Source organism: Tachysurus vachellii, chromosome 12, assembly GCF_030014155.1.
Source record: "Tachysurus vachellii isolate PV-2020 chromosome 12, HZAU_Pvac_v1, whole genome shotgun sequence".
Classification (NCBI taxonomy): domain Eukaryota; kingdom Metazoa; phylum Chordata; class Actinopteri; order Siluriformes; family Bagridae; genus Tachysurus; species Tachysurus vachellii.
Genome location: NC_083471.1, coordinates 12452145 through 12466440, shown reverse-complemented (window position 1 = coordinate 12466440; position 14296 = coordinate 12452145). Strand labels below are relative to the sequence as shown.

The window sequence follows — 14296 nt, the reverse complement described above, 5'->3', positions numbered from 1 at the left end:
GCCCCCCCACAGAAAAATTATTCCTGAATTTGAAGACATTGCTGGTAGTTTAGAACCTGTGATTTTGGATTTCCTTAAGCTGGGACCATTTTCTAGAAAAGATTAGGATCTTGGATTGATTATTAGGATGAATCATTATCAGAGCAGAGCTTGGGGCTAACAAAGGCAGGGCAAGAAAGGTCAGGGATTGACCCTGGGGAATGTTCAGCACTTGGGAATGCTACAAGAAACGGAGCAGCCAGGAATATTCAGACCAGTACTGCCTTTTGGAAAGATCAGGGAAACATGGTGGGGCAGGATCAGGACTTGAGACTAACAATGGGGAAGGAATAGTTCCTGAGACTGACACTCAGAAAGGAGCAGTTACTGAGACTGGTATTTAGGAATACTAAGGACCTAGGACTAATACTTGGGAGACTTGATCTCAGGTTGGATATTTGTGAAGATGCAGGTTTTTGAGTACAGACACAGGATCAGGACCTGGGAATACAAATGATAGAAGAAGAATGGGGAAATAAATTGGAGATGGGGCAAAAACTGGGATGATATTTGGGGAGACTGGCACAGGAAATTTAACATGGAGGAATGGGACAATCACTGGGCAATGAGACTAACAATAGAAAGGGAGCTGAGACCTGGACTGGTACTGGGAAAGCAGCAGGTCTGGTATTAAGCATAAAGTTTGGATTTGGTGCTACCCCTGGAAAAGAAAGGACAAGGGTCTTAAACTGGGGGTTATGGTGGAGCATGTAACCTCAGAGCCTTAGTGGAAATACTTTAGTTCCTCACGTGGCACCACACACACACACAAACTCATTCACATGTAAGTGCAATTTAGAGTTGTGAGGTGGGAGCAAATGAAAACTAAGGGCAAGATTTTTAACAGGAGTGTGTAGATTTTTTTAAACTGTATTTATGCATGCCTCTAATCTCCACTGCTAATGCTAGCCAGCTAGCTATAAGAAAGTGAACTGCTGATTAAAACATTAAGTGGCATGTATTGATACAAAGGACTTAAAATGAAGGAGAAGCTTCAGTCTTTAGTCTCAGAGTCTTTAGTCTCAGTTACACAGAAAACTACCAAACACCCAACAGAATTTCTAAATGAATTATAGACAAATGTCATGTTTTTTATTGTTAAAGTTAAAGCTGTGCACCCAAAGTAGAACCTCTTTACCAAACCATTTGTACAAATAACCTATTTTGTATTTTGTAAGTTATATCTTCATTGTATTTATTTAGTGTTCAACTTTCAGAATTTCAGATTTCCTTTTGATGTTTCTTTTATGTTGGGTTTCTCTTTTAGGCTTGTAAATAGCATATATTGTTGCATATATATAAAAGAGCTTATAAGGTCATGTTTACATGAACATTTGAGTGAATTATACTATGATAGAAAAGTATTTAATAATATTTTTTAGATTAGTAATATTAGTAGTATTACATAATGTGATATCTACAGTAGTAATAATAATAATAATTTTCTGGACTGCAGTGAATAAGTGATGAGTTTTATATAATATTACCATCTACATATACATTTATATAACTAAAACAAGTCTTCCAGTTTATTTAAGCATAATTATGTAATTATGCAAATATCTCATACTTTCATCTTTATAACTTGCATTTGTTTAACAGTGTTTGTGTTTAGCATCCCTTTCTTTGGGAAGTGTGTGTATGAGCACCTCTATGCCTCTACTCGAGGTGTTTGATAAACATATAGAAGAAGAAAAAGAAAAGAAAGAAGAAAGAGCTTTATTCCCAAGAATGCTTGCACATACGAAGAATTTGTTTTAGTGTCATATGCTTCCAGTACACAGAGACAAAAAGATGAGATTAACAAAAAATAAATAAATACGTGTATGTAAAAAAATTGAAAAATAAATTGATAAGTAAATAAATTGTATGCACAGTTGTGCTATAGATGGTAGAATGGAAATGGATGAAAGTAGTGATTGGAGCTGTATAACCAGCAGTTAAGTTACACTGAAAAACACAGGCTTTACAGACAGCTCAGTGCTGGCAACGTGTGTGTATGTGTGTGTGTGTGTGTGTGTGTGTGTGTGTGTGTGTGTGTGTGTGTGTGTGTGTGTGTGTGTGTGTGTCTGTGTCTGTGTCTGTGTGTGTGTGTAAGAGAGAGAGAGAGAGAGAGAGAGAGAGAGAGAGAAGTACTATGTACTATGTACTATGTACTACTTTTATGTACCAAAAGAGTAATACTGTGCTTTGGTAGTACATTGTGTCCTTGTCTGTCACCATTAGGATGTATGTAAGATTAAGATTAAGGACTCAGAAGCACGTACACATCTACACACTTAGAAACTTTGTTACTACCATAATCATATCAACTGAATATAAAGTGTGTGTGTTTGTGTGTGTGTGTGTGTGTGTGCGTGTGCGTGTGTTCGTGTGGGTGCATGTGCATGCGCATGAGCACACAATAGAGACAGAATAAAAAAACGCAACAAATCATGACTGGAATATATGCAAGTGGGTGGAGTCTGAAGCCCAAATGTATTGTGGGTGGAGTTATAATATGGCATTCAATATTAGAGCAACATCAATTTTCATCTCAGTCTCTGACTCACAGAAGTGATGAATCAGACTAAGCTTTAATAGCGTGTTCCTCTAAGACTTCTGTCTCTAAACACACACACACACACACACACACACACACACACACACACACACACACACACGCCTTCCATTGAAAGTTATTAATATAATATATAAGCTAAATCTAACCTTAATAACCAAAAGGAAATCTTCTGGCTCTGGTCAAACCTATTGACACACCAAGATCTGAATTGTGTCCCACACATGCACACACACACACACACACACACACACTCATGCAGTGCAGTGTGAGGGGGACATGTTTTAGTTTCTAATCTAACCCACTCTGTTACTGAAAATGCTGCTTTGTTTAATCACATAGGAACATTTGCATTTTTTTCAAAAGCCATATAAATGTATTAATCTTGGAAACAATTCCCAGTGTACGCTGCCTAGTAATAGTCCCCAGCGTTAATCTCTTCTTCCTGTCCTCCTTCCCTCACATGGCCCATACTGTCAAACATGGAAGCCACGGCCTGCATCCATCCAAAGACTGGTGTAATAAGGATTAAGTAAGTGAGTTTATGTGGGACAAAGAGAAAGTAAGCCCTGTCTCACCAGCAGACAGTAATCAATCTGTAATTTTTCCCACAGCTGTCTTGTCCTTTTCACTGACCTGCTGCATGTTAACGATGTGATCCCACTGCATTACCCAAACCTCATTATGGCAAGTAATGGACCATGTTGGTCAGTAAGGGGATCAAGTGAAAATATCTCTAATAATTTACACAGAGTCTAAAACAAACTTTGTGCAGTTTTGATATGGTGAACTATTCCGTAAGGAATGTTTTTGGAAGTAGTCTCCAGTGTAAGAACTTTAAAACATTCCAAGCTAAATGAATTCCTCCCCCCCCAAAAAAACAAACAAACAAACAAACAAAAAACTTCCAGAATATTGAACATAATTATAACAGGATAAAAGTGTTGTTCAAAATTGTTAGCTCAGCTATGAGGAATTAAACCTTTAGATTTTGTTACGATGGTATTGTGTTGATCTCCATAACTGATTGTCAGGTGTTTATCCCGTCCTTAATGGATTGCAGTTTTATGATATGTTGCATTTGGTTGCTTGTTTTTGCTCTGGTTTGCCACATGCACATCATTTCACAAAACATTCCCAGCAGTTGTGGCTGTATTTGTAACTTTTCTTAACCACAACACAACTACCCTCATTTTTCAGGATTTGTAGTCATTTAGTACAAAATCCCATTGCATCCTTACTTCTTGTGATGAAAAGTGATGTTAGGAAAGAATATTCTCGATTCATTCTAAAGCTCTTTGAATCCATTTACAGTAGAAGACGTTTCAGACATCTTAACGTCCATACACAAAGCTTTGGAAAATATGACCACTTTTCTTGGGGTTATCTGTGAAGCTTAAGGTAAAATTGACCCCAGATCGGCTACGACTCCTAAGGCACAGAGACAGTGGAATACCACCAACAGTAAATACAACAACAACTGGATCATAACAATAAAAACAGCTAACAACTGATCTCATCTTTAATTTAGAAGAGGTGCAGGTCTCATGTGGTCTTAAAGCAAAACATTTTAGCACTGTTGTATGTATATGTGTGAAATTAGCACCTGCTGACACTCACCTCTCCAGCTGTTCCTAGGTCAGTTACACATTGTTAAACAAGCTCCTTCCTGACAACAGCAGCTAAAGCCATTAGACAGCTGTCAGGACACCTGTGCGTATTTCTTATCTTGAGAGGTCTCTCTAAAGGTTTGTTGTGTTCATTAAGAATGTTTCTACAATTAAACAATCTGTTGCTGTTAGAGAACCTTTGTTGCATAGTACTTTTAGCATTTTATTTGCATCCATTTAAAGCTGGTATTAATGATACTTGAGTCATCTAGCATCCTATTATGCCCCAGAAGTTTTTGTGTAACATCAGGGGTATATTATATATGCATATAATATATTGCTTTTATATTATCTCATTGACAGGGACTTGAGAAAATTTACAACTATAAAAAATATATAAAAAATTAAACAAATAAAATTAAATGTGGGGACATTTTTCAATGGAAAAACATCCATTAAGCATTAAGCTGTTAAAATCTACTTCCAACAGGAAGCTATTAAAGACATTTCAGACGTTTGACCTTGCTGTGATCAGTTTGTCTGCAGCTTACTGGGATAATTTCATATAAATGCAACAAACCCAGAGGCATAAAAACAGCCACTGGTGAGGGGATGAAAACACTTACTGTAAGACATTACTTACTGTAATGTAAGCCATAGGGTCTTAAAGTGTTTTGAGCAGACGTTCCATATTATTAAATGCAACTATAAATGGCTAAGTATTATTAATATAAATGTCATTTTTGGTAATTTAAGAGGACTAGAAGACTTCTATAATGGGACATCCAATTTGGGGGGTGTGTGTGGGGGGGGGTGAATCTAGGAAGATAACAGCAGCTCCACCGTTCAGCAAGAAGAACTAGAACTGCATTTAATTATATCTCAAAACAAGCAACATCTCAGATAATGAGAGGACGATCAGGAACCATGTGATCCAGTAAGGTGGAGAAACATTAGCCGCCTGTTTTTTATGCATAGTGGAGGAGTACAGTGTCTTGGAAGATGATAAGAGGGAAAATATACATAATTTGCAGTTTATCATAAAAATACCAGATGTGAGAGTATCCTGCAATGAAAAAACTACGAGAACAGCAAAACTGATCTGGGATCAGGATTCTGTAGTAATAATAATAATAATAATAATAATAATAAATAACAACATGAAATAAATAATTATATATATGCACACACAATACACTGACCACATACACTATATATATACACACAGACTATGTATGGACAAACAGGGAGAACACACACATGAGAAACACAGGACAGTGTGATTCATTTTTAATTTTATTCTGTACATTTTTATATACACAATATTTTTTGCATTAATGGCAAAAGTAACAATCAATTAAATGCAGTACATAAATATGAACAGGTTTTTCTTTTCTACAAATTTGCATACAACTAACATCTGAAATTAAAACTCAAACAGATACATACGGTTTCGTCACTCCCGGGGCCGTCACAGCACACAGATACACACACACACACACACACAGAGAGGAGTTCAGTTACGGGTGCTAGTGCTCACACACAACAAAACACTGATCTGGATGTGGAGCATCAAATGTCCAAATGTAACTGAGTCAGGAAGGACTGCATGTCGCTCACTCCCTCTCGCTCACACTCACGCACGCACATGCACGCTCACAAACACCAAATAAATGCCTAAATAACTGCACTCGAATGATAAAACAAAAAACACAACCCCATAGTTATCTATTGTGCCGTGAAAGAAGCTCGAACGACAACGGTGGTGCCCTTTGGATCTCCGCCGTCCATCCGCCTGCCAGCGGCTCACAGTAGTAATGTTCACATTCTGAAATTGTTATGGGGAAAAGGGATGAATGATTGATAACCAGGACAGGCAGCCTATTTAGAAAGTCGATCTGTTTGACCTTTTACTGTACAGGCTGGAGTGAAAGATCGAGGAAGAAATTGTCTACTAATCCAGACTGGAAGAAAACCAGTTGTAGAACAGCACTTTAAAAAAAAAAAAAAAGTCAGAGAACTCCCTGCTAACAACGCTAAATTGCACAACCTCATTTTGGCAAACCATGCGATTTCTAAAAAGGCAATGATCCAATACTTATGAACAAAATCAGCTATAAATGATAAGCCTCAGATTTCCATTTTTGATGCAGTTATAAGTATTACTTATATCTTACCATTCCCTGAAACAAAGCAAAACTATGGCAAAAGAGCTGGCACAGCAGGCAAAAGCGTCCCAAAGAAAGAAAAAAGAAAAAAAACAAAACTATGAATATTTAAAACCAAACGGTAATTAATGCATGGTCGTCACACAGCACTGTATTTTTCCCCCGCCTTCTTTTTTCTTAATAGCAAAAAACACATAAGTCCGTTTATCTGTTGTAGCTCAATAATTCGTGTCTTTCCGTGCTTTATATTCTCTGGATCTTGTCGGCCACCACCACTGGGTTTTCTTTACGAATTTTGGCGGCCGCCTCGGCTTTGTAGTCATACGTGCAGTTGTGCTTGTCCGAGTAGCGGTGAATGCCACAGAAGAGCTGACCGCACCTGCAGCCGAACCCTGTGACACACATGCACGGGCATCTCGTTATTCAAAAAGATATAAAAGCTTAGAACAGGAAACCAGTGTAGAAAACATCAGCTATCTTGACATTTAAAGATTGAATTGAGACTGGTTTGAATTTTTGCTCAACATCATCTCTTAAATAAAAATAGCCAAACCTCACTGTTTTCATCCAGTCAGACAAATGTAGTGATTTTGTTTAGATTTTTTGTTAATCAAAAAGTTTTATTAATATTCCACTGGAATTCTCACATGCCTTTCACACGAGTGTCTTAAAAGTGATACTTGATTTTTTTTTTTAAAAGAAGCAACATGAAAATTAAGCATATGCCTCATTTGTATAATTAAAAAGACAAATATCCAAATAAAAAGGTAAATTTAAAAAAAATAAATAAATATAATTTATAATTTAAAGCTAGATACACATTTTCATCTGTTGTCTCTTGCCTTAAATGCTACCGCATTACCCATGATTCCTTAGGGCACGCTAACCTGTGAGTCCGAGCCTCTTGCGGCAAGTGAAGCAGCGGTTCTTTTTGGGTTTGTCCGAGTCTGGACTCTTGGCCACATCGCTAAGAGGCGAGCAGGAGGAAGTTGGCTGGCTAATGACTGTGGGAAAGGGAAACAAGGAAATAAAAAGCCAATAATCAACAACGACAATCTGTTTAAACCAGTAACACAGAAATTATTGTTCTTAAGCATAGTAAACAGAGCATTCAAGCATTCACAGTAAGATGGAAACCTAGATGACAAAAAAAAAGAAGTGTTTACTGATGTAAACCATTGCAAGAAGGGGTTAGAAAGGTATCTAAAGGAGCATAGATATTCATCTGTCCAGTGTTAGACAAGCTAGACATCCAAAAACCTGGAGTTAAAGACCTGAAAAATCATTGAAACTGGGTAACATTACTGTTCATGAGTCTACTACACAAAAACCAAAGTCATGTGCCTTAAGTTTGCAGAGATCGCTTTTGACACTCCATAACAACTACTGAGAAAATATTTTATTGACTTATGGATCTAAGGTTGAGGTATTTGGAAAGAAAGCACAGCATTTAAAAAGGGCACCACATACAATGACCATCATCCCAGTAGTTAATTATCAAGATTTGAGGAATCTTGTTGCCATCATTGAGGGAATTTTAATTGTTTTTCCCAGATATCCTACAGGATAATATCAGTGTGTCTGTGTGGCAGCTGAAGATCACTAGAATCATAGCTGATGAAAATCCACTGGCTTCCAAAAAAAAAAAAAAAACATTAGCCTTTTGTCCTGAACTCCAGTGTTATGTTGTGGATGACTTCAAGAAAAATAAATAAATAAATAAAAAACATACCAAGAGTTTGGAATGAGTTGTGGGACTAGGCTACAATTTCACAGGTATGTGCCCGAAAGGCACACCACAGCAGGAACCGAATATACAGGAAGGAGGGGTGGAGACAGAAGGAAGAAGGGAGAGAGAGAAAGAAAGAGATGGAACAAAAAAGGGAAGTACTTCAGACCTCTGGAACCTACAGTTAAATGTTAAATCTTCTTTAACGTTTCAAATAAAGTTTTCTGTAACACTGCAGAGAACACAAATACACTCACTTTTACTACAGCAATATAAAAGAGCTGAAGAAAAATGATGTGAATATGTGCAAGTACTTTTCACGTCACCTCATATTTTTTCAATATGTTGCCACTTTTCTCTTTATTATCTAAATAGTGTAAATGCTAGCGAGCTTAATGGGAGGGCTGAGGGTTAATACATGCTTCCTCTAACAGAATTTTTATTTGTATTGGCTCTTTATACAAAAGGTTGTGTTACGTTGCTGGATGAAGACTCAGGAGCCTAAATGAGAAAGACAGAGACAAGATAAAAAAAATTAAAATAAAAGCATGAGAGGAACGTGATCCAGGAGACAGTTGAACAATCTTGGAGGAGAACACTAAAACAAACAAGCTCTCTTGATTGGCTTATGTCACAAACTAACAGGCATGAGGATTAGTCATTTCCCACTGGCTACAACAGTGTCGATAACCAAACTTCGTTTGTTGTTTAAGCGCTAAATAAAGATAATACCTGCTTCCGCAACGTGCGGTGTAGGAGATGGGCTTTTCTCCTCTCTGGAAATACTCATCTCTGTCATCTGTTGCGTGACAGGCAGGGAGGCTGCGGCCAACATGCCTCTGAGGAAACAGCACAGTATTTTCCGCTGACTTTGATACACACAACCACATGTACAGCTGCTGGCAAAGACCCAAAGCACCTGACCATTACAAGAGGCTTTTCTCAGTCATATGCCTCAATGAACACAATGTGCACACACGCACACATGTGTAGAAGGCCTTTTTCTATTGGTGTGATTTTCTTAGATTTATTCTTTACACTGTTATTATAGTTACACTTATTTTCATCACCAAGAGATAGGTTTCTTTAGACGAAAAATAAAAATGTGGCACAGAGCCATAGTGACATCATATTTTATCTAAAGCAGGACACTACAGGTACAAAAGACTATTTTTAAAAATGTCAATCATTTTCAGATTGTTTTTTGGGATATATTGCCTCTCTGAAGTACCTTCTCTTAAAGTGTAGCATTTAAAAAAAAATCTAAATTCAACACTGTTTCTGTCTACTTATAAACGGGAAAGACAGACTGATCAAGTACATATTAAAAGAAAGAAATTTTTAGGAGCAGAGAATAAAGAAAATGCAGACATGATGATACGGGCAAATGGACATCTTTTGAACAGAGAAACTCACTCTGATGCTGATTCTGCGCACGTCGCCTCCGCTTTGTTTAGGCTTCCGTCTAGTCTCTGCATGGCCGCCGTCTCAGATGAAGGGCTGCCTGCTGCTCCAGGAAGGAAAGTACATGACTGAGCAACTGCAAACAGCAGCACTACTGTAAAACTTCTGTACATTTAAAACAATCGGCCTGAGTGGCTTTAAACCTAAACGTCTTCCACTATGCAAAGACACCAGAAAAGGGATGTGAAGGACAGAAACAGTCTAGCCTCTTCCACATACAGGACAGACGTGTGATTCGCTAGCATCACTGTGATTGACAGTGTAGGGACAGAGCAGGACATCCTGCCTACGACCAATTTTACTCCTTAGACTCTCTGTGATATTCAGGAGCACCAGGTCATTTTCTTTTCATAATGTTGCTGTGTGACTTACCCAGAGGGCTCACCGGGCTGCGATCGCTGCTCTGCTGTCGACTCAGGTTCTCCTTGTAGCACACAGAGCACATGCCATTATTCCTAGGGTTGCCATAGAAACCACAACCCATGGTGCACAGGATAGGAACCGGGCTCTGATTGGTCTCCTGGGCCATTGCTGTTGGAAAGATCATTTTTGTGGAAGAGAGAGTGAGATTATATCTCTCATGTAGCTTATGGCAAACTTGTAAAAAACAAAACAAAAACAAAAAAACATTCACTAATATGATATCAGTATGGAATAAACTGGAAACATTCATAGTGTTTCAATAATCTGGTTCAAGTTGATTTACATGCTTTGTGGCATTTCTTTCTTTTTTTTTTTTAAGAAACTTAGTGTCATTTCTGTCTAGCTTCATTTCTTTTGGTAATAATTAATTCAAGATAGACTGCTTCCTCCAACCATTTGCATGATGTTTCCCTGAGGTGACTAAGATCTCTCAAATCACTATGTTCCTGTAAACATGTTTGTAATTAGCGCACATTTGTTTTACTTTGACCAAGCTGGACACCACATCCTTCAACCTTCAGTTTACAATCTAGATCATGTACCTGCCTAAAAAAATAAGTGAGTTTACCACAAAAGCTGAGGTGACATACTTTGATATCTACAAAGTTTCTAAAAAGTAACTGGCTGAATTCTGCAGCTGAATTACAGCTAACATTAGTGTTAGATCTTCTGTCCAATCAGATTCCAGAATTTAACTGCAGTGGAATAATATTCCCTATTCTGATGAAACTCAGAAAATCTTCCTTTTTTAAATTATGAAAATGATAATGACAAAAAACGAATATGCAACAAATCTGTGACTTCATCTGGTGTTTTTCTGTGCATGCACTAGCTCTCTCCTGAAAACAACTGGGAACACTGGATCTTGTTTAGTGTGTTAGATTTGGGGACTTTTTGGACACACACACACACACACACACACACACACACACACACACACACACACACACACACACACACACACACACACACACACACACACACACCCACCCCTTTAGGGCTCCCAGTTCATACACAGCTGCTGCCATACTACATGAGTGATGACCAATCACCACTGTTCCCCACGACCGATCACGGATCACCACTGTTCCCCACGACCGATCAAGGATCACCAGTGTTCCCCACGACCGGCCACGGATCACCAGTGTTCCCCACGACCGATCACGGATCACCAGTGTTCCCCACGACCGATCACGGATCACCAGTGTTCCCCACGACCGATCACGGATCACCAGTGTTCCCCACGACCGATCACGGATCACCAGTGTTCCCCACGACCGATCACGGATCACAAGTGTTCCCCACGACCGATCACGGATCACCAGTGTTCCCCACGACCGATCACGGATCACCAGTGTTCAGCACGACCGATCACGGATCACCAGTGTTCAGCACGACCGATCACGGATCACCACTGTTCCCCACGACCGATCACGGATCACCACTGTTCCCCACGACCAATCACTGATCACCACTGTTCCCCACGACCAATCACTGATCACCACTGTTCCCCACGACCAATCACTGATCACCACTGTTCCCCATGACCAATCACTGATCACCACTGTTCCCCATGACTAATCAACAATCATCATTGATTTTCCTAGCCCACATTTTTGCATTAAACTCTTGGAGATATTATCAAGTACTACAAGTGAGTAACTGTTTCGGCTACATTCTTAATACAGTATAGTGTTTTCGTACATGCACAAACATTTGGTCTGTGATGCCCTGACCAAAGAGGACTCCTTTTTATGTAGACAAAAAAAATAATAATAGGAAAACTATAATCTAACAGTTTCCATTTTGATAAACGGCTCTCTTTTTGTAGTGAAAGACACAACCTTCTTAGTGCGCCATGATTTGTAATTTGATACGCCAATGATCACGATGAATAAGTAGTATGCAAATTGGGATGTGCCGTCATCCAGCTAGTTTCTGGGCATGCGTTAGCTACTTTTCTCTAGAACAATGTTTGGAGTCGCATATCGTGACTATTGTGATGTCACTTTTTTTTGGTCGTCTCGCCCACACTTAACATGAAATGGTGCCTGTAGTAGGCGATAAGCTTCACTCAATTCCACCCAAGTTTCATAGCCGAGGTAATACGAATCGTGTGAAAGTATACAGTGAAATTATCTGCTGGTGCTAGGTTTTTAAAACGATACGTCTCGCGCACGGCAACGTTCCACGAATAAAAGATATATCTCCTGTCTGAACGATAAATAATCCGAAAGATGACAATTTATATTAATATTTAATATATCATACCGATATATTATACCCTTCAGATGCCAGGTATTAGGTAAATAAATCCCCGAAAGCTTTAGCTTAACTGTGACAGGACAAAACTAGAATAAAGAGAAGCGCTAATGCTACATGCTAATGTTTGTGGTTTGTTCAGCTAACTGAAACACCAGCCAGGTTTGCTTAGCAACTCGGTAAGGAGACACCTCGTACCTAATTTTTACAAAACGGGAACAAAAAAGCAGTACATTTCGTATATATTAATGAAAAAAAAGAGTTTAGGGGTTAGTTTGTAGTACTGATTGGCCTGGTTATTCATCTCAACTCACACAAGTATTTGTTTCTTTGTTACAGTAGCACTTCCTTTTCACTTCAGTCAGTTCGCTAGTTGACTAACACGAAAACTGTTTTGTTCGGGTTGGTTAAAGCTAAGTGTCTCTCAACAGATGTTCATATTGAAATCAAACTGTCTTTTTTTATGTCTCCAAAAACCTAACAAAGCACCTAGCGTTTAGCCATGTAGCTAACTAATCGAACAAAACAATAGACGATAAGAGGATTAGTTGGTTAGCAGACGAGCTATTCATCACCTCGATAACGTCAGACGAATTCTCAGTAAGCGTAGGATTTATAGACTATACACGGATTAATGAGCACATTTTGAGGACAATCCAATGTCAACCCGTCTCAATCTACGAGGGAAGTTAGCCAGCTTTTCCTGTCCTGTGTTTTTGCCCAGACAAGTCATGTCCAATTATTCATAATGGTGGTGCTGACTAGTTGACTTTTGTCTCTACAGGATCCACCCGTCGAAAAACACCTTATATATTCACATATAAACATTAAACACGCCTTCGTGTGTGATCATCATCTCTCTCTAAAGGTCTTTCGTTTTTAATACACGTCAGCAAACCGTCGTTAATCGAGCTTTTCCTGTCGAGAATAACATCTTTAAAATAGACACAGGACCACATCACACTTACCTATAGGTCGATTCTCAACTTATAATCGATGTCGACTGAGGAATCAAGGTAGAGATTTTGTAAATTTAGCGAGCTCTGCTCCTGTTTTTTTTTTCACTCCGATGGCTTTGTGACGAGGACAGCGATAAATTTACTCCCGGAGTCTCTTGTCCTTTCCCGATCTTTTCTTTCACGCTGTTTGTTTCCTTCTTTAGTAAAGTGGGCGGGACTAACACGTCACCTCGACGTTTTGGCTCGCTATTGGTTACGCGATGTGTCCAGGAGGCGGAACGGAAATGTCAATTAAAGAAATAGATACGTTTACGACATATGTACTGATGACTCGAGCTGAGTGTGCGATTTTAGCCACGATTTAGTCGTCTGAGACGAAATCCTTAAAGATTTCTAGAATCCTAGGGCAAAATCTCTAGTCTTTGATTGCTGGATTGACATGGTCACCGACAGCAAATTGATGGCGTTCAGATTTTTCCTTAAGTGCTGGCAGTGTCAGAAGGTTTCAGACACTTACCTGCATCTACGACTAGCGTCAAAAACAGGCAGTAGTAGCGTCAAACCGGATGACGCAATCAGCACGACAAATTCAAACCACCTTAGGGAAGATGTCGAAACGAGTCAGCAGGAAGAAAACTAACAAACGTTACAGATCGTTTTCCTTTGCGGCTACCTGCCATTTTAGAGAGATTGCTCTGAGAGATTTGAGAGATTCTGAACGTGTCACGGATTGATGATGTAAAACCCGGGACAAATCTTCTTGTGTGTATCCGATTTTGACGTCTTGTCCTACACTCTTACATGATGACAACTGAGATCCTACAGTCTGACATGGACAACTGAGATCATACAGTTCGATATGATGACAACTGAGATCCTACAGTCTGACTTGATGACAACTGAGATCCTACAGTGTGACACGATGACAAGTGAGATACTACAGTATGACATGATGACAACTGAGATCCTACAGTCTGACATGATGACAACTTAGATCCTACAGTCTGACATGATGACAACTGAGATACTACAGTCTAACATGATGACAACTGAGATCCTACATTGTGACACGATGACAACTG

At 39.0% G+C, this 14296-nt stretch overlaps 1 protein-coding gene across 1 annotated transcript; it reads right to left on the bottom strand.

The window, feature by feature from the left end:
• Positions 1-5487: 5487 nt before the first annotated feature.
• On the bottom strand, positions 5488-13410 carry zfand5a (zinc finger, AN1-type domain 5a). Its single transcript, XM_060883190.1, has 6 exons — positions 13224-13410; positions 9943-10101; positions 9523-9613; positions 8839-8945; positions 7265-7381; positions 5488-6769 (listed from the first exon to the last, which is right to left on the bottom strand). The coding sequence occupies exons 2-6, from the start codon at positions 10097-10099 to the stop codon at positions 6621-6623; spliced, it is 621 nt and encodes a 206-aa protein (XP_060739173.1). The 5' UTR covers positions 10100-10101; positions 13224-13410; the 3' UTR covers positions 5488-6620.
• Between the last annotated feature and the right edge of the window lie 886 nt (positions 13411-14296).